Raw genomic sequence first — 26,657 nt, forward strand, 5'->3', positions numbered from 1 at the left:
GAATCTACCGAAAACTGAATGAAACGTTCGGAAACCTTTATCAAAATCTCGCTGTGGGTTGGGATCCGCAATCAGTTGATAGATAATTTACCTGATCCCGGAACATAGTTTCCAAAAGTTCTTTTACTATATCCTGAATAAATATGTTTTTTTAAACATTAAAAGTTATTAATTCCGCGTACATTTATAAATTCTTATAAACCTTGAAATTGTTAAAGGTAAGTGGTTTGTCATTTTTGTTCTTGTTTGGCATTTCGACATAAAATCTATTACGCAACTAAATTGAGGCTTTTAATCACGGGAAAGCTATCGAGTTATACATAAGCACATGAAACTAAAGTAATGAAACAACAAAAAAAGTTTTTGTATGTTAAATTTTAAATTCAAAATTTCCATCAAATATTGTGATAAAAATCTTGTTCAAAATCAACTGATAGGTGATCTATCTTACCGAGGACCATAGAATCCGAAAAGCACTAAAATAAACTATTTCATAAAACATTTCATGGAGACAACTGATAAAAAATACAACACGACAACATTGTAAAATATCTGTCATGTATTTTAAACTTCATCTTCAAAACTTTTGTTGTCCAAACAGATGATTACTATTGAATAAAAAATAACTTAATGTGTTCACAAAATCACAATATTTTTACAGACTATGAAATAACTAAATTACGAGGAAATAAGAAAAAAGTAATATGGTAGCTGTATTACACACAAATAGTTCATAATTAAATACAACGTTAGTTTCATTTCATAGTGACTACTTTTTTATTTCAATTAATAAGCGTTTGAATCGAAACAAGAAGCATTCGAAAAAAAAGGATATATCCCTAACTAAGATTAATGTTATTGTAGATAGTGCTGCAAGTACTTGTAGTAAATAAATTATTTTAAAATTTCATTGAAATCTCAAACCATGGATGCCGATGTAGTTGATTACAACGAAGCTTTTAAAATATCAAACATTCAAGATTTTATTGCAAAAAACATATGTTTCAATTGTAATAAATTCTTGAATATAAGTCCTATTTACTGTTTACAATTTAACGAAGGAGATAAAACTCATATTTCGCCAATATGTGGACGTTGTTGGCACATAACTAAAAATCATCAAGGTAATAAGTGGAGACAAATGGTTTATGAAGACACAGCTGCATTTATGACTTTTCCTTGCTCGTTTAAGGATGAAGGTTGTGATTTAATTTTGACATGGGATCGAGTACTTGATCATGAAATGGGCTGTTTGAATGCAATAGTAAATTGCCCGGCAAATTTCTGCAGGCAAGGTAGCAGGATTGAATTTTCTTGTACATGGAAAGGAAATACTACTCAATTGGAAAAACATATTGAAACATTCCACAGGGTAAGTAAGCCAGATCATATTTAACTAATATCTAAGTATTATCATCTTCAGGATTCAATAATGGATCCTCCTTACTTTGAGCAGCTTCCCAATACAGATCAAATATACTTTACTAGGGTACAAACAAAATTAGCAATGATTATTTTTTTAAAAGATAGTGATAGTAAGTACTATTGTACTGTTTTAATAAATGGCAGTAATGTAGAAAGTCAATACTACCAGTATCAAATAGAATTGAAAGATAAGAGTGAAAAAAATTCAATAATTTTAAGAAAAAGTCGATTAGAACCATTCGGAAACCTATTAGCTACATTAGCTAGTGAAGACAAAATGATCGAGGTTAATTTAAAAGCAATACAACCTATGATTAGGAAGAATCCTGATTCAAGTCCAGTAGCAGCCAGGTAAGATCATAAATATCTAAAACTTGAAAATATATGGCACTTATTATTAAGAAATATGGCTTAACAAGTAATTCACCCAGCTTTTATAGCTTGCCTTCCACTTCTAAATTTCTACAGGTGTTTTTTCTAATGCATTTTTGTGAATGGTTACAATAGCATGATAGTCTCAACTAAGTTAATTGGAATGGCAAGAATTAGATAAAAAATTAATTAGTTATTTACTTCAATTTGAATATAGATTGTAAATATATTGTGCAGTTGTTCAGAAAAAATCATTTAATACTAACTGCAGAAAGCTACAAAAAAGATGTTTTTGAACATAATTTTAAATAAAAATAAATTGTCCTCTATTTTGATAAATGTACTTTTTTTATTTCCTATAACAATTATACTATACTTTGATTGCAGAACAAAAGGTGACAACCCTATCAGAAATAGACATAGTTTGCTCAACTTTAGTTTGGAATCGTATATTATAAAAGACCAGAAATTAATTTATTTGTAGGTTTGGAGTTGTCAAAAAAAATAAGAGAGAAATGCAACAGGTTGCTAGAGAAAATGGTGTTATTCTTAAAACAAACAAAACATCTGCTATTTCAAATACTCATTTGCTGGATGAACATATATTATCTGAACTAGAATGCCCTGTGTGTAACGAATTTATGATACCACCTATTTATATTTGCGTAAATGGTAAGTAATATTTTGTTTAAGATGAACACTAGAAAAGTAATAATTTTTAAATTTTTGAAGAAAAAACATACATTTGGAAGTTTAAACTATATTTTGAAATTTTTATCTACAGGAAATGAAAATTTATTGTAAATATATCTTCTAGTTATTATTGAACTGTCTTATGACTTTTGAATGGGACATTCTAAATTCTTGTAACTTTAGTATTCTCACTATTTTGAATTAAATATCATTATAAAGTATTTGTGGAATACTGAAATAAGGAGATGTAGCAGCAGTACATAAATTAGAGCTAAATGGCTAAATGGAGGGTGTAATTTAATTTTAAATGTTGATAAAACAGACTCAAGCCAGCTATGGATCTCCTAGAAGTCGAATTGCTCTCATCTGTATTCAGTTGAGTATCTTCAGGATTTGCTTTGGAGCTGAGCTCCAAATGTGCAAGAAATATACCAAAGATGGACGAATCTGGGTCCTGTGAAGAATTAGAAGCTCTTGAGGAGTATATAGTTTTTGATCTTAAAGAAGGCTCTAAGTTTTTGTAAATCTGACTTATCTAATTGACTATACCAGGACATATTGCTCTCAATCTCAACACCCAACAATCGAATTGGCGGTGATGGTGTCCAGACAGGACCAAATCCTGAACTGCAGGCCATTCTTCTTTGTAAATACAGCAACCAGTGTCTTTGCTGCATTAAACTAAATCAGTTTGCTTGTTTATAAGATTGGTATTGATGTACTAGTAAATAAAACAGTTTACGTTTTAGTTTTATAAAAGAGAAATTAAAAAATATAGAATTGGTAAAGTTGATTAATATTGTAAATCATTGTTTTCAGGTCACAGTCTTTGTAATGAATGTTTGGAAAAAGTCCAATGTTGTCCTAATTGCCGTAGCTCGTTAGAGAATAAAACTCGTAACTTTACAGTGGAAAAACTTACTACTAAAGTACACTATCCTTGCAAAAATCGCGAGATCGGTTGTGGAATATCAACTACATCTGATAAAATTCGGGAACATGAGAGAGTTTGTGATTTAACCGACACGACTTGCATTTTAAAATGTGGAACAAAATTAACAAGATTAGCAATTTATAACCACCTCAACGAAGTTCACGCCGACAATATCTTGAAGATTAATCATATTCATACTAGAGATATTCATGATAAAAAAGAAAATAATTTTGCTATGTATGCGTTTGGAGATATTTTTCGATTTACCATTAAAAGTAAGTATAAGTTCAATGAGCACAATCTAAATGCAAATTAGCTTTTCATTTATGGGGAATGATTAATTTTAATTATTGAGACTAACTTATACCCATGTTTTTGGAGATTTTAAGTATATGATTTGGAATTTTAGACCTCTAACCACTTCAATTATTTAAATTTTGTACAGACAGACTTTACATACAACTAAAATATCTACTAATATAGTTGACCTTCTGAAGTCCATTGGTCTTACATTAAAGATGCTTAAACACTGTATTAAATTACTTGACATATATTATAAATTCTTGTTTAGAGACTGGAAGGAGGCGTTAGTTTGTCTAATACCTACAGCAAATAATCCCACCAAGTTGAAAGATAACCTTGTTGCCAGTAATTTCAAAAGTCCTCGAAAGAGCAGTGAACTACTTTTTTATGAAAATAATCTTTCTGTGCATCAGTTAGGATTTAGTAGGCGGCATAGCACAGCAACTGCAATGTGCAGTATCAATGACAACATAATAAGAGCACTAGATAAGGAGAAGGCTATCATATCCGTCTCCTTAGATGACCCCAAAACATTTGATGTTTTTACAAAGGCAAAATCTAGGATTTGATGAAATATCTTGTAATTTTTTGAGTCTTCTTAAAAGGAAGAAGGTAGAGAGTTTGCAAGGATCATAGTTTGTGAAATAGTATCTTTTGTGCCACAGGATTCAATAGTTTACCCACTTTTGTTTCTTGTATATTTTTGATATATGTTACATTGCCTCTAACAATCAATCAGATGCTTATGGCACTCAGGACCTGCACTACTTTGAATCTTCATATTCAGAAGTAGCAGCTATATACCTAAATAGAGATCTGTTAGACATCCTTAAGCATAATCTAAAGCTAAAGGCAAATAAGAAGTTTTGCTATTTTGTTCTCAAAGATGTAGAGAAAATTTGCAACAAAATTTGAAATTGGGCAGTGAGACGTTGGTATTCAAACAATTTTCTAAGAACTTAGGACTAATTCTAGATGTGCACTTGAGGTTTAAAGGACACTTTAACAGTATGTTTACAGAAAATTTCAAGATGAGAAAAAAGCTTTGTGGATCTTTAGTATTGTCTATTTTTACCTACTGTAATGTTGTTTACAATCCATCGAAAAATAGTGTGCAATATGTATGTGTATTGTAAATTTATTTTTATGTGAAGTAAGTATAACCCAACGATTACAGACACAAAGGATTGCTTAGTTCTCCAAATCTGTCTGGCAAAATTATTTACAACATCAAATCGAATGTTACTTCACCATATATATAATTATTTTGAAATGGCTGAAGAGTTTAATAACTATTTTACAAGCATAGGGCGAACTCTGGATCCACAGACAACAAAATGCTGGTCCATAATTTCAGTTATTGTGGTCAAACTCCTTTTTACAGATAGTATAGAAAGTTCTTCTTGCTCTTCTTCGAAATCACTAATAAAAATACAAAAAAAACGTTTCTCCTTTGAGTGAACCAGTACGAGTTACACAAAAAACTCTAAAGCTATTTCAAAGAGCATATAATTCCCCACAAGGTCTATCGAACTGATTTGCATTATTGTAAAAAGTGAGTATTAGAAATTTGAAAAAAAAATTACATGCATTTTAAATGGCAAAACTTTATATTTAAATTGTAAGTGTTTAAAATTGATATTAAGAGCTCAAACTTGGTTATATGTTTTTTTCTACATGTAGATTAATATTTTGCTTGAGCACTCCAATATGATAAACGGTTCTGTGTTTCCCCAGAACTTCTTCATACTCTTCTGGCTTAAGAATAGTGTCCTTCTTCAAATCTTTCTCAATCAATCAAAACACCCTGTGGAAAATAAAGCATAAAGGGTAAACAACTCGCATAGACGTAACTGCTTTTAGACTTATCGGGTATTGCAGCTAAACCTCAAAATACACATATATTTGCTACAAAATAACAGTTTCACTGAATTCAGCATGGAAAAATCTATAAGAAACAATATCAAACTCAACTTTGAAAAAATATGGACTTGGCGGTTTTTGATTCTGGCTCCTCATATGTTAAATCTCCACTCCTCTTCATAATGTGTGTATATTTTGTAATTGTACTTAATACACATATTATATCAATACGTATTATTATGTTCATCAAAATACATATCAGATATTAGTAAATTTATTTTTGGTGTTTCTAGTATAATGTTATAAAATTCTTCTATTTTGTTTTCTGAAAGACTTTTATGTTTTAGGCGCATACAATTCGCCTCTTAAGTTCAACTTACAACAACTGGGAAAAGATCAACAAGAACGTTTTCGGTACAAGCTGGAAATAATTGATAAATCTGATCTTGAACTACATGTCACAGTTACTAGTGTAGTACAACCGTTATCTGATAATCCAATTAAATCAAATGCAGTATCGATACCTTGGGATTTAGTAAAACCTGCCATTTTTGATAATAAATTATTTTGTTTTAGAATAAATGTGTTCGTTATTAAGAAGAGAAAGTAATAAAGATAACGTTATTAGACTAAAGTAGGATGACTGGATTCTTAAAATGTTTTAATTATTTTTTAACTTTGGTTTTAGTCAACTTGATTAAACTTTTAAATAAATTTTATAATGGAAGGAAAAAACGAGTTAGTTATTATTTATTTCTGGTCAGTTCAAGATTATATGCATCTATTTCAGTTTCGCTCATTTATTTGTTTACATGTTTTTATCATTACCACATGTTTTAATCGATTTCCAAAAATATTTATGATTTAAAAAAAGACAATTTCACTACTACTAAACACACTGTTTACACTACCACTAAACCAACACTCACAATTACAATGTTTGATATAAGTTTCGATAACTAAGTTATCGTCTTCAGAGGCAGTTCACCTTCAGTTTCTGAAAACGATGAATTGGTTATCGTAACGCACGTCAGTGTAATTGTGAGTGTTGTTGTAGTGGTAGTGTAAATAGTGTGTTCAGTATGAATATTACCAACGGTTCCAAAAATTTCAACATAATTTCATTACTACCATGTGTATATTTTTTATTTAAGTGTAAGTAGTTTAAGACAATCAGTTGTAAAAACAGATTTTAGACGTTACATAACATGTAATTTTAAATACTGCATCGCATAATTATAGTCTCATTTACCAAGCTATCTTGTCATTCTGGCTTTCAATTGTATATATGTATTTATGGTATTTGGGGTATCGTATACATTGCGACCCAAAGGATCTATTATGTCCCCCTTTCTTGCTGCAATACTGGAGAACCAAGTGTTTACAACAGATCCGTTAATCCCACTCCTCTCATCTACTAGGTCTAGCGTCTTCAGGTGTTTGTTGAGCCTCAATAGGACTCCTGTAAGTATTCGTAGATTGTTCTTACTTAGGTTGATACATTCAGCAGATCTTCATTGGTTATAGTTTCCAGAAGAGTCTTTGTCTGTCTCAGCCCCTGTAGGTTGTCTCAATAATTGGTTTTGTTCCTATCTACCTTCTTTTCCATTGTTCTGTAGCTGATACCACAGAAGGGTTCAGGTCCCATGAAGGACTTATCTGCCCCTGCTTTAACGAGTTTATTATTACATTTCCCGAGCTCGTTTAATTTTTCTAAGCAATCCCAAACGAGTTTGAATTTTATTATATTCGAGCTTAGAGCTCTAATGGTTGCTTGACTATCGGACAAGGTGATGATCTGTTTACGATAATTGAATTCAATAATGTTTCCGCATTTTTTCTCTAACATAAATGGCTATAATATCCATTCTTAGAACTGTGTAGAAATAAAGTTAAAATATTTACATTGTCACAAATTTTCAATTTGTCTAATCGAATTTTTTCCTTCCAATTAATAAAACAAATTTCATACAACAGCATGCATTTTAATATATATTGAAATGAGTTCTAATGCTCTATCTTCAGTAGATTGATATAATAATATGCTTATATCTAAACTGTTTCTTCCTTGGAAGCATGATGTAAAGACTACAGTAGTGTTTACATCATGCTTGGAACATATGGAACAATTATAATCAAATTATTTTAATGATTTTTTTTTTTGGAAAACTGTGATGACAAATAATTTCATATCTAGGATATAATTGAATCTTCAAGATAAAGTGTAATAGTTCATCCTACCGTTGATTTTTTATTAATTTAAAAATAAACTTTATTAAATTTGTAAACTTTTAGTGACCGCACTGTGGAATAAACAAGTTGAACTTTTTTATATAATCCAGAGTAAAGTAATGCATAACAATTATACTGCTCAACAGTTAGAGGAAATTTTTTTATCAAGTAATATTTATATTTAATATATTTAATAAAAATATGTTTAGTAGACCATATGTACCATCATCCACAAAGTTATTTGTTGTTATATTGGAACTGTTCCTTTTTTAGATTAGTTATGTCAGTAAATCTAATTCAAATGTCTTATATACCACATTAAATAAGAACAAATCAAATCTTTTTCAATTTTCAAATATGTATTTTTACCTAGTGACATTTTTTTCAGTTTGTACTTTCATTCTAATAAATTTTCATTTTTTCATGTTTGTTTATTGGAGTAGACCAAGTTAACACCTCTAAAAAATATTCCACAAAATAATATCATACTTTCCTCGCTCAAAGGCACTTATTAAAACAAAACCATTAATTGAACTCTAAATATTTCTCTAGAAATATAATTTTGAAAATATCGGGCGAAGAGTTACAATTTTAGCCTTTAAGTGGTGAGGCAGGTCTAATATTGGGTCTAAAAAAATGTTATCCATCTCATATAAATCCACCAACTTCACCTTCTCAGGACATAAGTTTGTTAATTGATTACCAAATTATGAAAGAACCTATGGAAAGAATAAATATAGGAAATTACCAGATATCATTTATTTTTTGCAACCGAACTTAAAGTCTGTCTCATAAACTAAATAAACTAGTAGGAAGAATATAGAAATTTGAGAAAGGAAATACTACAAGCTCATCCTATCAGCATTCTCAAAGTTTTCAAAATGTGGTTTCATACTTCTCCAAGAACAAATGAAAAGGTTTGATATTACTTACAAATGAAAAAAAATTCAGTTATCTAATAGTTTTACTAATTTTTTTTATTACAAACTTATTCTATTTGTTTTTGATTTTCTGTATTAGTTTCACTGGGAATTGCTCCAACCTCTTGCAGCAGTTTCTTTTTCTCTTCAAAATAGTTTTTGTACCATTCTATATGTTCTATTTTTGCTTCAACAGTTAAATATGGATTTTTTGACAGACCCACACACACCAGCTCCATATAATGTCTAATGGGACCTTTCGGTGGACACCAAGGCTCCAAGTGCTCTTCTAAAAAGATGTGCTTTGTAAATTCAACTTTCTTTTCTTCCTCCAATCCTATAAAATAAAAGAAAATATGAACCATAAGAACCAAATAGTGCAACCATTCAAAACCGTCGCAAGTAATGAAGTTAGTATTTTAGCACCATGGAATTAGATCTAATACCTTGCTCGTTATCAATAGGAAATTTCCATAATTTCCCTTGTTCTGTCCACAAAATCATTTGCTGGAAGTAATTTGAAGGAGGATGTGTGACAGCTAATTTTAAATCTTGTTTATGAAGTTTCTGCCAAGTTTTTATTTCATTATCTTGTAGGTCTTTGTTAGTAAATATACCCAAAGGTTGATTACCAAAAAGATCTATTCTTTTGAGTACCCTGAAATGAATGGATTAATATTATTTCACACAATGAGAGCAGCATGTGCAATATTAAACTTATATGATTTGTAAACATATCACACTGTAAATAACAATTTGTTAGGATTAATAAAGATGATTTGAAAATCCAACTAAAAACCATATGCCTAATTATATTAAGGTGATTTTCTGTTGATAAATGATTTTAGCATTGGCTGAACTACAAAATAAAGTTTTTGTGGTATTTACTATCTCTGGAATATTACAGTAAATTTTATCTGTGAATTTACTTAGAATAAAATCATAAAAAACTTGTTAGTATTTAAAGGATGATTCTTGTAACAAATTGATTTTATTAAAACCACACTGGGAATGGATAAAATGTTAAGAATAGTAAAATAAGAAAACTAGTTTCTTAAAAATTTCTCACATTTCTTGTCTTGTCCTTAGCTGTTGAGGTTTTCTAATTTTAATAGGTTCTTTTCTTGACTCTTGCCTTTGATTTGCTCTCATATGTTGTAAAATATTTCGCACTTGCTCTGCTTTAGACTTTTCTTTAGTCTTTACTTCTCTATCAATTTTCATGTCTTTAATTATATCACTAAAATTTAATATTAAAAATCATAAATTATTACTTATCTAAATATTCATTTCTTTACACACTTTAAATTTTTAGATGAAGGTGTGTTGTTATTCGGACCTAAAAGTTTTGCTAACAATTCAGATTCAGTTTGTTTTGTATTTCCACCAATATCTTTAGCAACATCTGTAACTGCTTTTATCAACTGCATTTCTAGAAAAAGTAAAATTTGTTTGTTACTTTAGTAATTTTTCTCTCTAGAAATACTTACCTGTACTTTCAATTTTTTTGGATTCCCTTTCTTCCTTTGGAATCCTTTTATTTTTAGGTTTAGCTAAGTCTAACTTGGAACTTTTAGCCACAATATCATTCTAAAATAAAATATTCGAATATAATTACTTGAAACTAAAAAAAAGTTTATGTTCAATTAAAAATTTTAAACATGTACTTGTATTAACTCTTGTAGAAGATTGTTAAGTTTGGTAACCGTTTCTTTATTTTTAGTTTCTGCATCTATCTTTTTAGGTAAATCTACATCACTGTCGGAACTAGAACTACTACTAGAGTTCTTATTCTTAGTACTATATCCTGCAAACGTGATTTGTGACAAATTAACCATCGAAGCTACATTGGTCTGTAAAGGTGCTCTCCTGAAAAATATATTACTGAGCACTGCATATTAATTCGAAGAAAACAATTACCTCCACATATTCAATTTATTTAAATTCATTTTTCATTACATTTGAAAATTTTAGGTTAGTTTATTGACAATGTTATGTCAGAATTTCTGACTTAGAAAGAGTTTTCGGAAACTGATTATGTCATAGCCATAAGACAGGATTATTGAATTGATTCAATGTGACAGCAATAATGCTTCATTTTTCTTTTAACTTTAAAATCAATTCCTTGCATCCGGTTGTTTTCGATTAATTCTTATGAAATTAGATTGATGAGTGAAGTCTTGCGATTTCTGCACTTTTTTTAATATCTTATATAAAAATGTCTTATTCTCCAATTTGTTTAGTAATACGTATGTGTTCGAAAATCCCTAATACAGCTTGATAATAATTGTCAAAACACCTAAAATCTATTACTTAGCTTAATTAATGTCGACAACTGTAGAAAAACTATAAATATATAAATTAACACACGAAGCTAAAGCAATTGAAAAAAAGGTGTGTAGAGATCGAGTTCAAACTTAATAGTTCCATCGAAAACGGCACCTAGCCGTAATAAAATTCTCATGTTATTTCGAGATGATATCACAATCCGTGACCATATTGTCTTGGGGGACAAACATTGCATTAAAATTATTGTCGGTAGAGGTAGTTTTTTTCATTTTTCTCGTCAAAGTATTCATTTTAATAAAAAAAGGGCTTGAAATAATAGATTCTCCATATACAAATACTATTGAGGGTAGAGAGAGGGAAGAAACAGAATTCGTGTGTACGAAAAGTGTTAAATAAGGGTGGCGTGACTTTAGCATCAGTGTAAATTTCTTTTAAGTTATAATCACTATATTATTTTGTACAACGCGTCTTTAATAATTTTAATAATGAACTGCTTGAGTCAAAAATGATATTTAATTTCTTGACTCTGCCTACTTCAATTTGTCAACAATTGCTGCATTCATACCATACTCTTTGTTTACATCAGCGCCATTCTGGAAGTTTTTTGAACTGTTTGTCCACATCGACGTTTACCAAAAATGACTTATTCTTGGTTAGGATCCGCAATCAGATACTAGATTATGGTTTCCGAAAAGCCCTAGGGATTTCTTACACATTTTTAGCCAATTTTATCAACTGATAAATTTATAAAACGGTTAAACAAATGCTGTCACAAATGACGTTAGTACTCCAGTTATCAAGTAAATATATGTTCGAACTGAGAAAAAAATATTCAATCTAATGTTGTTTAACAGTTAAAGATATGCATAAGGAGTTTGATTGATTTATAAAATATTCTACTACTTAATAAATTATTGTAATATAAAACACACTGTTTGTCTTACGTTTATCAAATAATTTCAGATGTGCCTGTGTTTTATAATGAATACTAGATTTTGGTTCTGTGGTTGCAAAGTTGTTTAGTTAGGTTAGGTTTAGCTAAATAAACTGTCAGAATGAACTATCAGATAAGTGTGTATGTATCATATTACTTATTGTGCTTGTAAATAATTTGTAACTAATTTTTAATGGAATTTTTTTCTTACAGGGTTGTTAGACATTTGCGGTAAGAACATGTAAACTTTTGCTTTGCTATTAGGGTGAGTTACTGAGATGGTAAAATATCTTTCTATTGATGCTATTACTAATTAATTTCTCTAATTCAGAATTTGTTTATTGTGAACTGTAGACATGAAATTGCTTTAAAAAATTTGAAAACAATATGGTGAACAAGCGGTAGAATCCAATATTATTTAACAATGCAAAAATCCTACAATAATGATAGCTTAAAATTATAGGATGTCATCAAATTTATTAGAAAGTATAAGTAAAATGGTAGTTTTTTTAAATAACACCCCAATAGTTTGTAGATTCAATACTTCAAAAGTATAACAATAGATCCATACTAGGTAATTTTGAAAAATCAATGTATTGGACTAGTAGAGAAATACTCTTAAAACTGCACCTTAATACTTAAAATATTAAGAATATTAGGATAAAATAGAATAATAAATCAATAAACATATTTCAAATCAATTAAATGCTTTGATTGGTGCATCATCTGAGAGTTGTTAACAAAAATAAATATAAATATAATATTTTTAACTATGATTTTATTTAATTTGTTCCTTTTTCTCTAGACCTGCTTGTTGAGCATGAAATCTTCTGAGGTACAATCTTAGAAAAAATAAGGAATATCTACATTCTAATATCTCACTAATTTGCCTAGAGAAATGGAAAGTGATGATGAAGCAGATTTGAAAAAAATAGAAGATATTATAAAAGTTTCTCAAGAAGTTGGTAACAATATTCAACTGTTAATATTTTTAATACTAATATACTGTTTTATATTACAGGATAATTTCACTCACTTAGAGTTTCAAGAGTATATAAATTTGAGTGACAGTGAGGAAGATGAAGAGTTTGTAAGTAATATAATAATTGCCACTTATTACTATGAAATATAATTCAAATCTTTCAGGAAATACCAGATTCCATAGATAATGAAGTTGAAAATGAAGATTTGGATAAAAGTAATAAAATTGATATTTCAACCATATACAAATACAGTCCCAATGCTTCATTAAAATCTGAAGAAAAAGCAATAATAGATTCTTGTGAAGACCAAGAGTTAAAACATTTACTGGTTTTGAATAGACAAAAAAATTTACAATTGATACAACTTTATAAAAAATACAAAGATCTTTTGATTGAATGTAAACAAAATATAGTAGATAAAAATGATTTGATAAGTCAATATTTTGAGGCTCACAAAGCTCAGTCTCAGTCCTCAGGTTCCTGGCGTGTAGGAGCTCCTTATTTTAAAACCAAAGACTTTTTTGTAGCTCCTTCAAATGATGATGTGTTAAGAAAAAAAAGTAATAATGAACTAAGTCACTATGATTTACAATTACCTAAAAGGTGGAATAAATTTGATTTACTCAGACTCATAACGTCTGTAAAAGTTAATTACAACTGCAATCAAATTCTCGAGGTTAAGAAAAATATCAAACAGTTGAGCAGTTCTGATGATTTAGAAAAAGAAAATAAGATTCATGATTTAGAAATGAGGTTAAAAGAGTTAGATGATATGGATAATTTGGAAGTACCACCTTTAGGATCTGATAATAATATTAATTGGATCAGAGTATCAGAAACTTTTATAAAGGGTAAGTATAGTTTTTTTATTAATAATACTTATTTAAACTTTCCAATTGTGAATTATTTGAAATTAATTTTTGTATATTGACTTGACCTTATTAACAATTTACTTGATTTGTCAGTAAAACATGACATTTTTTATCTCATTTGTTATTCCAAAAGTTTGATTTTTATAATTTCTTCTATTTACTATTGGCAATGGGTGAAAATAATGAAATGTACAGGAAATAAAGTAAAAACATTCATCTTTGGTACTCCAAACTTATTGTATTTACGTATATATATATATATATATATATATATATATATATATATATATATATATATATATATATATATATATATATATATATATATGTACTACATTTCCAACATGCCATAGATTTTTAATCCAAATCGCGCTTATTTCGATGGATTGAACTAAATATAACTCAAACATCCTTTGAACTTCATAAGAGATTTATCTAGTCATAATGCACTCTCTGAAGTATAAAGATTGTCAAATGTATTATTCAGATAATCAACTAAATTTCTAATCTTCCTAATTCTATAATTTTTATCCAACTTTTCGGTGTCAGTAAAGTGAAGGAATCTTGTGACATCAAAAAACCTATCCTGTAGCATAGTGGTTGCAAAAATTAGAGTATTTATAATAGTTCTTTTTGACCATTTAAACTTTTCTACTGGAGAGTTGAGAATACACAATGCACTACATACTTTCATTTTTTATATTACCATTAATGGCACTCTCGTATATTTAAAACTAAAAAAGATCACTTGTATATAGTTAATTAATTAAGATTGTTTATTATTTTTTACCCCAAAGAAGCTACGAGGCGTTTTTGTGGTATTCAAGAATATATACAAAAAAAATTCCAAGCAATGAAAATATTTAATAAACTAATATTTTATGTCGATATTCTGATTTCGTATTTTATTGTATTTCAGACAGGTATTCTGATTTCGAATGTCGTTCGTGCTGGAATTTAATCGCTCATCCAGCAATTAATAATTCAAAATGGACAGCAAAGGAAAGTAAACAGTTATTGTCACTAGTGCAAAAGTACCGTGCTCAGAATTGGATCAAAATAGCAAAAGAACTAGGTACTAATAGATCTTGTTTAAACGTTTGCCAGTATTATTTCAGGGAATTTCATGATGGTTTTAAAAAAGGTGAATTCACAGTCGGTGAGGATAGGAAGTTGTTACAATTGGTTGATAGATATAAGTAAGTGTGGATATTAAATATATATGTAACAGTTTTTCTGTTTCACTAATTATTTATTTTCAAATATTTAATTTCTTCACTATTATAATCTATTAAATAACATAGTTAGATGTTTCTTTGATTTTAATAATAATAGTGAAAGTATTTATTTTACTTTTATAGGATGGGTACAATCATACCATGGACTAAAATCAGTAGACATTTCAAAAATCGATCTAGGTCTCAACTTCATCACAGATACCTTTACTATTTGAATCAGTCTGATAAGAAAAGAGGAAAATTCTCTGATGCGGAGGATGTAATAATCTTATTATGTGTTAAGAAATTTGGAAATCAATATAGTAGGTGTGCCGAATTTTTGCCAGAGCGTTCTGCTCCACAAATAAAAACAAGGTAAGTTTATTCTAATTGATGGAAATACATTATAAATGGCTGCTTGTGAACTGTGTTCTATGCAAATAATATTGATGAAAAAAAGTAACAAATGAACAAGATCAGAAGAGAATAGTAATCATCACTATAAAGAAAGAAAATATTTATATCTACAATCAATTGTGGAAATTTCAAAGAAAGAAAGAGAAATAAGAGTCTGAAGATGTCTTGACTTGAAAACTTACTGGACTGGTATGGATGCAGCAGCACTAAAGTAAGTTGGAATTTCTGGAACCTTTAGAATGAAAGAATGAAAGGATGAAGAACAATGAACGAATTAAAATTGATTGTAATGATATACCAAAAAAGAGTAACACCTGTGAATGAAAAAAGTATTATAATGAACCCTATTAAGGACATTAATAAAAATGAATAAAGTTTAGAATACATAAAGTTCAATGTGGTGATCAAAAAGACTTTGATAGAAGAAGTTGATGTAAGAAACATACAATCTATGTCAATTCTTTCTATCAGCACTGTTGTTAAGCTGATGAAAGCTGAGTATTATGTGTGAGTAAGCTTGGCAAAAAATTTTAAATCCCGAGCTTTATATAAATTACCAATCTTTAAGTCCTGTTCAAAATTCGCAAAAGTTGAAAGATGAATCTCACAATTCTGATGATCTTGTTAAAGAACTTGCTGTACTGGCATGGATGTAACAGCACTAAATAAAATTGGAAATTCTGGAACCATTGGTGATGTTCATGCTGAACACACTGTTTACACTATCACTACATCAATACTCATAATTACAATATCTGACGCACGTTTCGATAACCAAGTTATTGTCTTCAGACGCTGAAGGTAAACTAAAAACTTTTAAAATTGTTAGTTTAGAGGAATGTATAAAATTAACTATTTACTAATGTAGAATACGAGAAAATTATCATATTAGGGTTAATATTGTTTTCTAGTTTGGGGTTTGAATAAAGGGCAGCTTTCTGTTGTGATTTAAAAATTGGAATGTATGATAAATGATTTGTAGCATACAATGAAATGCCAACAAAGTATCATGAATGTTTTGAACTGCCTCACTTAAGTGGTGTCAATTGTCATTTATTACTATTTTTCCCTATGGACACTTGTGTTTTTTCTTTATAATAGCTTTTTGAAACTTAAGGGTCTAATTGTGAAAATATATGACAAATTGCTAAGTATTTGTGGAGTTCATTTAATTAAAAAAACTTGTTGGTACAACTGATTAAATTTCTTACTTATACATTGTTCCAGATACACTTCTAGTTTAAGATCCGTTGTGAAGAGAGGTACATGGACGGTAGAAGAAGACCGACAACTCCACGATTTTGTTGAAAAATATGGTCCTATGTGGACGCAACTCTCCCGCCAAGAAGGAGTATGTAGAGCAGCAGGCCAGTTGCGTCAAAGGTATTTAACGATATGCGAATATCTTAAATCACATCCTCATGCTACAATAGAAGATGTGCCAAGGAGGAAGCATAACCTTGATTACGATGTTCTGGATAGATTCCATTTAATAGAGTAAGTTTTGTTTTCTCATTATTATTGAATAATAAATTATTAATTAAACCCAAATTCTAATGGTTAAATTAGATGTGAATTAGATAAATTTAGACCATCAGAAGTTACATTACACTGCATATTTATTGTCTCTCCCTACAATAGCCGATTTCTAGATCTACAACTCATTTTCCTGCTCGTGGGCTCTAAAGAACTTTAGATAGGTTAGATCTTTGCTCCTACATGTTTCTTCTTCATTGAGTATGCTTACATTGGCATGGCTTAGGTGAGCTGAAGCTTTGTCTTTCTCTGCAACCATTAAGAGATGTAATTGTTTTGGCAAAGATCCAAATATAATTATATAAAGGTATCAAAGTCTTGAAAGAGCTTTTTAGTAAGGGGAATAAAGAAGTCACTGTGTGTTTTGGTGTTCTCCTTCTATCGAAACTCTTTATTATATATTATTCTACATCAATGGAAGGTTCATCAGGTCCATTACGACATTTTTGCTCCTTTTTAGGCCCTCGTTGATTTCCTTGTAATTCTAAAAGCACCAGACCAAAAAGACTTCTGTTTTTATTACTTGTTTATGTTCAACTGAAGATGTAAACAATTAACCAAATTTTAAGCATATATATAAAAGTTAGTTCTGTTAATTGTATTGCAAAGATTGAGGCTATTGTTTATTCTACATTATATATTTGAATATATTTTTTTTCTCTGAGTTGTTTAGTACAGCAGAACATTTTTTTAGGGAAGCAATAAAGAGATTCGTGGACAGCCCTCTTATCCCATCGCTCAGGGAAGTAGAAGATATGTTGGAAGATATAAAACAAGTGCATTTTGTAAAAGTTGAAATGCATGATGACGATTTTTTTGAAGAAAGAAAACCATTTACAGATATTGATAGTTTATTAACTGACTTTTTTTGGAATAATTCTGATGAAGAGGTAAGCGTTGTACCTCCATCAGTTTTAAAAAGTATAGTTGAAGAAACTGAAATACTTTTAGATGTACTAAAAGTTAATTTAGATATTCCTGAGGATTTGAATAAAAATCTAATGTTGGATAGCCTAGACAAAGACATTTTAAATGAACTTCGTAAAAATCGAACTCTTCATCACACCTCGAAAATTACTAAAATAGTTCCACCGAACTTTTTCACAACTACGGGGATTAGAAGTCTTTTATTGAAAAATTATAAATTTGTAAATTCCCCAAAAGATAGAATTTTCTGTGCTATGGACATACCTCAATCTATTAAGAGTCGAATCAGCAATGAAATCTATAGAGAACTTAATGAAATGGATAAGTCGTCTAAACATGAGATTGAACAAAGTAGGAAATTGTTTTATAGAAGATTCCTCTCTCTATTTAAGTTTCCAGGTGTTTTGACCATTGAAGAACCTTCTAGAGAACTTTTAAGCATATCAGAAAATTTTCAAAACGAATTTAAACCGTTAGTTAAAAGAACATACAGTAGAATGAAGAACAATGAACTAACTAAAATTAATTGTAATGATATACCAAAAAAGATTAGAGTGTTAGATGGAAGTGCCAAGGAATCTCTTAAATTAACACCTGTGAAGGACAAAAGTATTATAATGAACCTTATGAAGGACACCAATAAAAAGTTGTTTAGAATGAATAAAGTTCAATGTGGGGATCAAACAAAGACTTTAATAGAAGAAGTTGATGTAAGAAACTTACAATCTACGTCAACTCTTTCTGTCAGCACTGTTGTTAAGCCAAAGAAACAAAAGAAAGAAATATTATGTTTGAGTAAGCGTGGCAAGAAAATTTTAAATCCTGAGCTATATATAAATTACCAATCTTTGAGTCCTGTTCAAAATTCCCAAAAGTTGAAAGGTGAATCTCATAATTCTGATGACATCAATGTTAGTAAAGCTGCTCTGATGGATGAGTCGGATATTTTTGATGCAGGTAAGTTGTAAAAGCATTCAATATTTTTGAATCTTTTATAAAAAATTTTCATTGAATTTACTGTTGGTTATTGACTGAATTTTAATGGTTCTGTACCTTCCATTGTGTTTCTTAAGCAGACTTGAATGAAAATTACATGAACATCTTTGATCTACGTTAAACAGAAGCACAAATACAACGTTTTAAACCTATTTATAAAATCGGTTTCTTGGAAAATAATAAGGGTTTGAGTTGTTTTTTCGAAAATTTATTTTTATTGATATAAACATATGTAATCCAGAATGATGCTCAGTGTCAAGCTAACTGCTATCATGCGTTGACTTTGTTCTCGATTAATTGTTTTCGAAGTTGCCCTCAAAATTTGAAAAATAGGTTTGAATTGCCCTAGAACTCACAATGAAAATAAAAATTCAATGTGCTTACTGTGTTTTGGGAAAGGTAACATGAATAAAATAAGTACAGTATGCAATTTCAATTAGAGAAATTATTAGACAATTATGATCCAAGTAATGATTGTTTACCACGAGTAGTGTGCAAAATGAATGAGTATTGAGTTGCTAATATTTAAAAACAACCAGACTATTCCTTATTTTCATTGAAAAATCAACTCAGGTCTCTTAAAAGCGATTGCCATTTATGTGAAATTTCAAAATCGTTAATATTTTACACAAAAGTAGATCAAGCTGCTGGAAATACAAGACAGTTTTCAATTAAAAAGCGGTGCGGTCATTTTTTCAATTCAATTCAATAAACGAGGAATCAAACATGCATGCTCCAAAGCATCTCACTTAACCAATTTTAAAAAATGTGTAAATGAATCTTGTACTTTGAAAGATAAAGAACAAGTTAACAAATTTCTCGATCAATATTTACTTAGTATTGAATATTTTCAGAAAATAAAAAATATCATTTAATCTCAACCTGAGGAATACTTCCATAATAGCTAACACTGTTTTAGTAGCTATACATTCAAACAACAGTGAAAAGATATCGGAAGAATCATTAGTTTACTGCTATAACCTTGAAGATTTCATAGCTACTGTTCAGATACTGATACTGATATAGATGGAGTAGGTGGATTTTTAAAAGTATGTGTGTGTCAGAAGTAGAATGAATAACATCAAAAAAATTTGAAGCGTCTGGTATTATTCATATTATCTATAGAACCGAGTACACAAAAAACTACACAAATACTTCGATGAAGTCGTTAAAATTGTCGATCAATAACTTTGGTGGAATGAAACGATTGCTACAGTTGGCATTATGCTTTACTTGTACGTGTTTTTATGCTAAAAAAGGTGAATTTCACGAACAAGGTCCTTATAGAATAATTAGAAAAACAACAAAAAATTATCTAGACTGGATTGAAGAGAGAGCAGACATAAAAGGCTCCGAATTTTAAGACTGTTTCTCTACATTATTCCCTTCCTGAGCTTCACCTACTTTTAGGTGTTGTAAATACATTATACACACACATGTTCGAGAGTTTGAATCAGATCAGATGCTTTAAAGCGAGCAAGTGCATGTAGTGTACAGCATGAGAACACGCAAAGCTCTCCAACTTATAAAATGGACATCAACAACAATTATTTAAAGTTGGAAATTCCTGTTACAAAAGTATAAGCCGTTTATTTCACTTTCCGATTTTTGTTACAAGAATGGACGTTTGGTTTAGATTTTGATAGTGAACAGGCGACGGATACTTCAATATCATGGATAAAATATAAAGTTTCAAACGCGAATCCTGAATACGTTAAATAATTATTACGTGCAGTTTGTAATTTATGCTCATTTAAAAAATGACTTTACTCCTATAATGTATGTGTAAGAAATATGTTATATTATATTTTCTAAAGAACATATCATAATTATTGATATTTCATTATTAACATAGAAAAGATGAATATAATTCATTTATATAATCATTAAATCAAGAATAAAAAGAAATTTTTGAAAAAAACAATTCAGACCCCTATTATTTTCCAAGAGCTAAGGGAAAACGATTTTCCAAATAGGTTTAAAATCCTGCATTTGTGCTCTAGTTTAAGTGTGTACGTAGATCAAAGACGTTCAAGTAATTTTTATTTAAGTCTGGTTAAGTATCGGATCAATAAAGAAGTTAATTATTCCGTTTTTCAATTTTTATTCATATTTTTAAATTCACTAAAATTATTTACAGGAGACGATGATTTGATGGATCTTCAAAAGCTCTCCGCATTTATAAGAACACAAAAACAAGAATCTGAATAATCAGAAACACTGCATGATGTGATATATTTAGAATTAATATTAAGGCTTTTATTGTATTGAAAATTTCTTTTTACTTTTAAGTGTAAATATAATTCTCTTTAACACATACTTCTACGTTTCATTTTGTTTCTTTTTCTAACGACGTATATTGGAAAAGTACAGAATATTGTCCGTGGTACCTGTCAAAAACTTTTAAACTACGGCCAGTCTCCTGGCTACCTTTTTTTAACGCTTTAAAGGTGCCTCTACTTAAAAGAACATTACATATAGGTTCAGGGACCACTTCACTTTAAAGATTAAGTTAAAGTGCCAATCAGGATGAGATAATAAAACTGGCTTATTTATTATAATCTTCATCTCAAATGGAAATATTGGCAATAATGGTTGGGGAATCAACGTTGAAACATTGGAGGCAATTGTGCACGATAGGTTAGATTGGGGGAAAATGTGTGGCCGGTGGATTTTGAGGAAGCTTATCAAAGCGTAAAAGGAACCTCACATGAGGCTAACACTACAACATCTGTTCCGATATTATGAAGACTCTGCTTGTCTGGAATAGATTGCTAGATCTGACAGATTTGGTGCTAATACTTTGATTCGGAGACAAAACAAGACAGTGTGTAATCTAAGCAAGCGTTGTAACTTTTATCCAAAAAATTTCACTGCTGTGCCCTCGGTAGACAAGATCGGTAGATCCTCATAGCTTTCTTCAATATTTATTCAAAACTTCATGTCTCCACTAATCCGTCAATTATGGGTCTACAGCGCTTAAATTGTGCCACATCTTTCGAATACAACAATTTTTTGCATTAATGGCACAGGATTATCTGAGGTCATGGATGTTGGTATTGAGAGTTAAGTGGAACCCAAAAACAGGTTACTTAAGGTAAGAGGGGAGGAGAAGTAAACAAACATAATAAAAAAACAAACGAATTTAATAGAAATAATTATATAGTACATTTAGGTACATATTTACAGGTATTAGCTTATACAATCATGGCGAGTCTTTTAACAATAATTAATACAATAACATATATCTAACTACAGGAATAAAACAAAAAAAATCGAAAACCGGGCAATGCAGTATTAATAGCTATCTATTAATCAAGCAGGAAAATTAGACTTTATTAAATTATAGTCCTCATTATTTCCCTTTTTATTTCAGATTAATATTGTCTAACTTGCTTGCTCTGTTGCGTTATGAAAATTTACGCAGGCATTAAAGCAACATTTTTTACAATTGGTCATTGACTTTATAACTACGACAATTAGCTGAAAAATTATTCGTAAAAAGTCATAACATGTCAATATATAAGGTTGGCAGCTAAGTACTTTCGCTTTTTACTTTTAGAGACGCCTTTATTTTTTGAATAACTTATATTAGTGCTCTACTTTGCCGTTTGTCACGTGATACTGGTCACATTGACGTAACGTGAAGAAACCGACCATTTCTTGAAAAGAATCATCGCTGGTGATGAAAAATGGGACTTGTACAGTAACATAGTTCGAAAACAACACAAACCACATCGAAAGCTGAAAAGCAACAAAAAACCTCATGTTGTCAATGTGATTACAAAGGTGTTGTGTTTTTTGATCTACTTCCAAGGAACCAAACGATCAATTCTGATGTTTACCGTCAACAATTAATGGAACTGGATGAAGCAATCAAAGGAAAACGGCCAGCATTGTAAAGTCGAAAAGGTTGAGTATTTCACCATGATAATGCAAGGCCTCACACATCTTTGGCAGCAATTGGGAAACTATTAAAGCTTGGCTGGGAAGTGATGTTCCACCCCCTATACAGCCCTGATCTGGCATCATCTGATTATTATTTATTTCGAAGTTGACAGAATTCTTTGAACGGTCAAAGTTTCACAATCGCACCTGGTTCAGTTTTTTCCTGATAAGGACCGAAAATTTTATGGGCGCGGAATCGTGAAGCTGAAAGAAAGGTCATTGAGCTAAACGGAAATATATATAAGTAATTAGAAACTGTTCTTTGTAGAAAAAAAATTTTTTTATTTTATACTACAAAACCGAAATTACTTTGTTACCAACCCAATAATAATATCAAATGTAGTCACGAGCACCTTTGGTTTGATATTAAAATAACTGTGTTTAGAATATCTGTAAAATTATTCGTAATATTAAATGCAATAACTGGATGTGATGCAAATAATTTTAGTTGTTGGAAAAAATTTATTTCAAAGATTTTTATTATCTTGTATAAATTTAGTCAAACAAAAATAAAACTGTTGATCATTTTTACATATATTAAAAACAGGATATGATTTATATTCAACAGACAGATGTAGTAATTTCAAATCAAAATTTGGATGCTGCAGCTATCATTAAAAAATTTATTCTAAAAGGTTAATATTTTCATCGATGTGTAAAACTGCTCTGATTGAACTTCAACTATACTTTCCAACTTTTCAAACAATAATTCTTGTTTTTTTATAAAATTTTAGCTAAGTTTATACTCCAGTGAAGCATTTTGACAATTATTTATTTTAGGTTACTGCCCTCCGATTTCATTAAAATTTTAGTATGTTATAGGGCGCGAAAACCATCTCTACAGGTACTTTTTTTCGTTTGTAGAATCAAACAATTGTAATAATTATTCAGTTATTGTCATATTTAAATTAAACGTTGAAAGAAATGAAAAAGTGACAGAATAGAACAGTATGAAAAATTTGTCCAAAGTTCTAACAACCTCCCGCCCCAATCCCTTCCAATCCTTTCAACCATTAATTTTTAAGCAATGATTTAATCGAATTCAACGATTCGTTGTGTATGGTTTCATTGATCGTTTCAAAGGATGCTTTTGACGGTGTATGTAAGGATTAGAGATGATAGTAATAAATTTTTTTTTGTTAAATTGTAGAAAACGTGGGGATTTTCCGAATCATATAGTTCTTAACACCGACAGAACCATTTCATCTTTAATTGTTCAAGATGGAAACAACATAAAGAGAATGGAAAACTTCAATAAAAGCTTAATTTAAATATTATAATCACAATTATTTGATTCTTCAAAGGAGGAAAAATTCCTGAAGGGATGGTTTCCGCCTGCTCTATATATATTTTTGTTCAGTAATTTTCTCTATAACATACTAAAATTTTTAAGAAATCGTAGGAATTTAACCTAATCTAGATAATAACCAGGTAATCATTTTATTGCAACACATTAAGTATGATGTAAACAGGAGGAAAAATTTTCAAAACAATTTGACTCTTTTTGCAATTCTGATATGTCTTGTTTATTATGAAAGTTACAATTATTACCCAACAAAATAGTCACTTTGTATATATTCTTCTAAATTGTTACCTATGGCCAGGATAATTACGATTATTTAAGAATACAAGCAATCATTATACAGTATTATTTATCATGCTGGATTAATTATTATGAAGATTTGGTTAGATGAATTAATAAAATCACTTCTGAAAAAGTGTTTGGAACTCATTTAATAAACAAGAATTTTCCTAAATAAAAATTAGCAATAGGAGATAAATAATCCAGTATGTTTTTTTTTATTTTCAGATATATTTGTTATGATAGAAATATTTGTTCATATATATGAAAATAAAGTTAGGTAGTAACAATTCGAATAAAAAAAATTCCACTTTCAATGTTGTGAAAATGCATAACAAACTACAATTAATTAGAAATCGGATAATAACGAATTATACACGAACTGATGGAAATTATATCTAATTTAGATTTTATTACTAGACTATTTCGAAAGTATTGTTTGGAATCATGAAAAACTTGCTAGTACTTTCGTTCGAAAACACAGTTAATTTTTTTTTATCTAAATTTCACAATTAGTGACAAAGCGTCCATTAGGTACAAATAAGATTGATTATTGATTATATTAGGATGAAGTATGGTAAAAAAATGTCGATATATAATCTATATACTAGATTCTATACTGATAAATAACGTATTTTCTGTTTGAATACATACAAACCAACAAAAAAAAAATATGTACATAATATGTAATTTTTTATAGAAATGTTTTTATTGGTATAAATACTGTATAAACTAAGTTAATGGTCCAAAGTCATATTTGACATACTGGCATACTGAAATAGATATTCGAAATGTTAACCGATGTGATAGTATATTATGAAGAAGCATTTGGTGTGATGCATGTGTATTGGCTACATATAGTAACCACATTACTATTAATTTTCGCATAAAATATTCAATTATTTTGTTAATTAGACCTGAGGTCTATTACGAGCAAAAACAAAAGACTAGTTACAAAACTGGAAAAAAATTAAAACATTTATGAATTGAGGATTGCGCCAGAATGTTTGTATAATATATCAATGTACATGAACGATGCTAGCATCTATTATGTGTTTCAGGTTTCGTGAACCTTGTTTTGGTCTATTTTCAAAAATAAACTCTCAATATATAGACAAGAAACGTATATAAATTTTTTTAAATGTAAGTTTTTTATTTATATAATACTTCTTTTGATATTTTATTTTCTCTGCAAATAAACTAATTTTATATAGGTCTCAAATTTTTTTTTCAATACTGAGGATTTATAGATAAAAATAGAGAAAAACAATATTTGAAATGAAAATATAACAAGGTTTGGCGAAATATTTGAAATAAATAGAAGCTCGAGTCGAATCACATAAATATATACAGTGCAAGATGACACATACCTAGAATTTTGGCAAGTACCTGTTGTATTTTCGGAAATATGCGAACAAGTAACCATTTATAAAATTACCAACAAGGTTTGGTACAAGGCGATATTTGAATAGTTTAAAAATTTCATCAAAAATTCTTTACACTCATAAAAGTATATCCATTGTTATAAAGATAACTAGAAATTAGGAAAATATCAGGATGGACTGATTACAGACATTTTTAGTTAAAAGGTGAATGATGAAAATAGAAAACTCTATTACTCTATTCCAAAGAAGTAAAATCTAACAAAAAAATGATAATTTTAATGCACAGAATTTAAGTGAAAAGGAATTTTAATGAATTAAGGAAAGACAACAGGATATTAATTAAAAAAATGTATTTTGTGCATTTCTGGATAGATAGGTTAACAATCTTTCTGCTGTGATTTGACCTTTATCTACAATCTAGATGATTATTCTGTTATTGAATGGTCAGTAGCACATATAAGAAAGGAAGTAAATTTCAAGGCCTGATAGAATATTTCAAAATGTTTTGTAAATGTTCTAAAAAATTCAGGAGAATATTCAAAGGTCTCAGATTGGCAATAAAAGCAGCACATAACAGGAGGGAAGTATTATTCAAGGCCACAGATTGGTAATCAAAGCAGCACATACTAAGATGTAACTATATCGCAATGCCTTAGATTGGAAATAAAAACAGCACACAATAGGATAGAAGTATATTTCAAGGCCTTAGATTGGCAATTAAAGTAGCACATAATAGGAGGTAAGTATAATCTAAGGCCTCAGATTGGTAATAGAAGCAGCACATACTAAGAGGTAAGTATATTGCAAGGCCTCAGATTGGCAATAAAAG

The 26,657-nt window shown here is 29.5% G+C and overlaps 4 protein-coding genes across 7 annotated transcripts in view; 2 read left to right on the forward strand and 2 right to left on the reverse strand.

The window, feature by feature from the left end:
• Window positions 1-519: 519 nt before the first annotated feature.
• LOC130904100 (uncharacterized) lies at window positions 520-8,244 on the forward strand. The gene is made up of 6 exons (XM_057816658.1): window positions 520-748; window positions 865-1,372; window positions 1,424-1,776; window positions 2,282-2,469; window positions 3,310-3,699; window positions 5,938-8,244. Exons 2-6 carry the CDS (start codon window positions 926-928, stop codon window positions 6,198-6,200), a joined length of 1,641 nt encoding a protein of 546 aa, XP_057672641.1. The 5' UTR covers window positions 520-748; window positions 865-925; the 3' UTR covers window positions 6,201-8,244.
• A 524-nt stretch (window positions 8,245-8,768) lies between these two features.
• LOC130903566 (28S ribosomal protein S31, mitochondrial) lies at window positions 8,769-11,044 on the reverse strand. 2 transcript variants are annotated; one of them, XM_057815749.1, is made up of 8 exons: window positions 10,663-11,044; window positions 10,410-10,611; window positions 10,283-10,332; window positions 10,233-10,249; window positions 10,045-10,174; window positions 9,812-9,982; window positions 9,189-9,400; window positions 8,769-9,079 (listed from the first exon to the last, which is right to left on the reverse strand). In XM_057815749.1, the coding sequence occupies exons 1-8, from the start codon at window positions 10,689-10,691 to the stop codon at window positions 8,811-8,813; spliced, it is 1,080 nt and encodes a 359-aa protein (XP_057671732.1). In that variant the 5' UTR covers window positions 10,692-11,044; the 3' UTR covers window positions 8,769-8,810. The 2 variants fall into 2 exon arrangements, with proteins under 2 accessions (XP_057671732.1, XP_057671731.1); XM_057815748.1 differs by having other exon boundaries at window positions 10,233-10,332.
• Window positions 11,045-12,048: 1,004 nt separating this feature from the next.
• On the forward strand, window positions 12,049-21,232 carry LOC130903895 (uncharacterized). 3 transcript variants are annotated; one of them, XM_057816259.1, is made up of 10 exons: window positions 12,049-12,106; window positions 12,179-12,230; window positions 12,771-12,926; window positions 12,987-13,055; window positions 13,112-13,799; window positions 14,740-15,019; window positions 15,182-15,412; window positions 16,682-16,951; window positions 17,685-18,874; window positions 21,054-21,232. In XM_057816259.1, exons 3-10 carry the CDS (start codon window positions 12,864-12,866, stop codon window positions 21,122-21,124), a joined length of 2,862 nt encoding a protein of 953 aa, XP_057672242.1. In that variant the 5' UTR covers window positions 12,049-12,106; window positions 12,179-12,230; window positions 12,771-12,863; the 3' UTR covers window positions 21,125-21,232. The 3 variants fall into 3 exon arrangements, with proteins under 3 accessions (XP_057672242.1, XP_057672244.1, XP_057672245.1); XM_057816261.1 differs by lacking the exon at window positions 12,179-12,230 and having other exon boundaries at window positions 12,049-12,133; XM_057816262.1 differs by having other exon boundaries at window positions 12,081-12,196.
• Window positions 21,233-22,041: 809 nt separating this feature from the next.
• The window catches only part of LOC130903479 (ADP-ribosylation factor-like protein 4A), a 79,854-nt gene continuing 75,238 nt past the window's right edge, over window positions 22,042-26,657 (reverse strand). Inside the window, exon 4 of the mRNA XM_057815595.1 lies at window positions 22,042-24,230. Coding sequence (XP_057671578.1) covers window positions 24,202-24,230 — 29 coding nt within the window. The 3' untranslated portion in view covers window positions 22,042-24,201. The remainder of the gene's footprint in view (window positions 24,231-26,657) is intronic.

This window comes from Diorhabda carinulata, chromosome 2 (assembly GCF_026250575.1).
Source record: "Diorhabda carinulata isolate Delta chromosome 2, icDioCari1.1, whole genome shotgun sequence".
Taxonomy (NCBI): Eukaryota; Metazoa; Arthropoda; class Insecta; order Coleoptera; family Chrysomelidae; genus Diorhabda; species Diorhabda carinulata.

Excerpts from the sequence above, each read along its gene's own strand:
- LOC130904100 (XM_057816658.1), top strand. The coding sequence starts at position 926 with ATGGATGCCGATGTAGTTGATTACAACGAAGCTTTTAAAATATCAAAC. Across the intron at positions 1,777-2,281 it reads TCAAGTCCAGTAGCAGCCAG|GTTTGGAGTTGTCAAAAAAA; the intron begins GTAAGATCATAA and ends ATTTATTTGTAG. Across the intron at positions 2,470-3,309 it reads TATTTATATTTGCGTAAATG|GTCACAGTCTTTGTAATGAA; the intron begins GTAAGTAATATT and ends CATTGTTTTCAG.
- LOC130903895 (XM_057816261.1), top strand. The coding sequence starts at position 12,864 with ATGGAAAGTGATGATGAAGCAGATTTGAAAAAAATAGAAGATATTATA. Across the intron at positions 13,800-14,739 it reads ATCAGAAACTTTTATAAAGG|ACAGGTATTCTGATTTCGAA; the intron begins GTAAGTATAGTT and ends ATTGTATTTCAG. Across the intron at positions 15,413-16,681 it reads GCTCCACAAATAAAAACAAG|ATACACTTCTAGTTTAAGAT; the intron begins GTAAGTTTATTC and ends ACATTGTTCCAG.
- LOC130903566 (XM_057815748.1), bottom strand. The coding sequence starts at position 10,691 with ATGAATTTAAATAAATTGAATATGTGGAG. Across the intron at positions 10,333-10,409 it reads TTCTACAAGAGTTAATACAA|AATGATATTGTGGCTAAAAG; the intron begins GTACATGTTTAA and ends ATTTTATTTTAG. Across the intron at positions 10,175-10,232 it reads CAAAAAAATTGAAAGTACAG|AAATGCAGTTGATAAAAGCA; the intron begins GTAAGTATTTCT and ends TACTTTTTCTAG.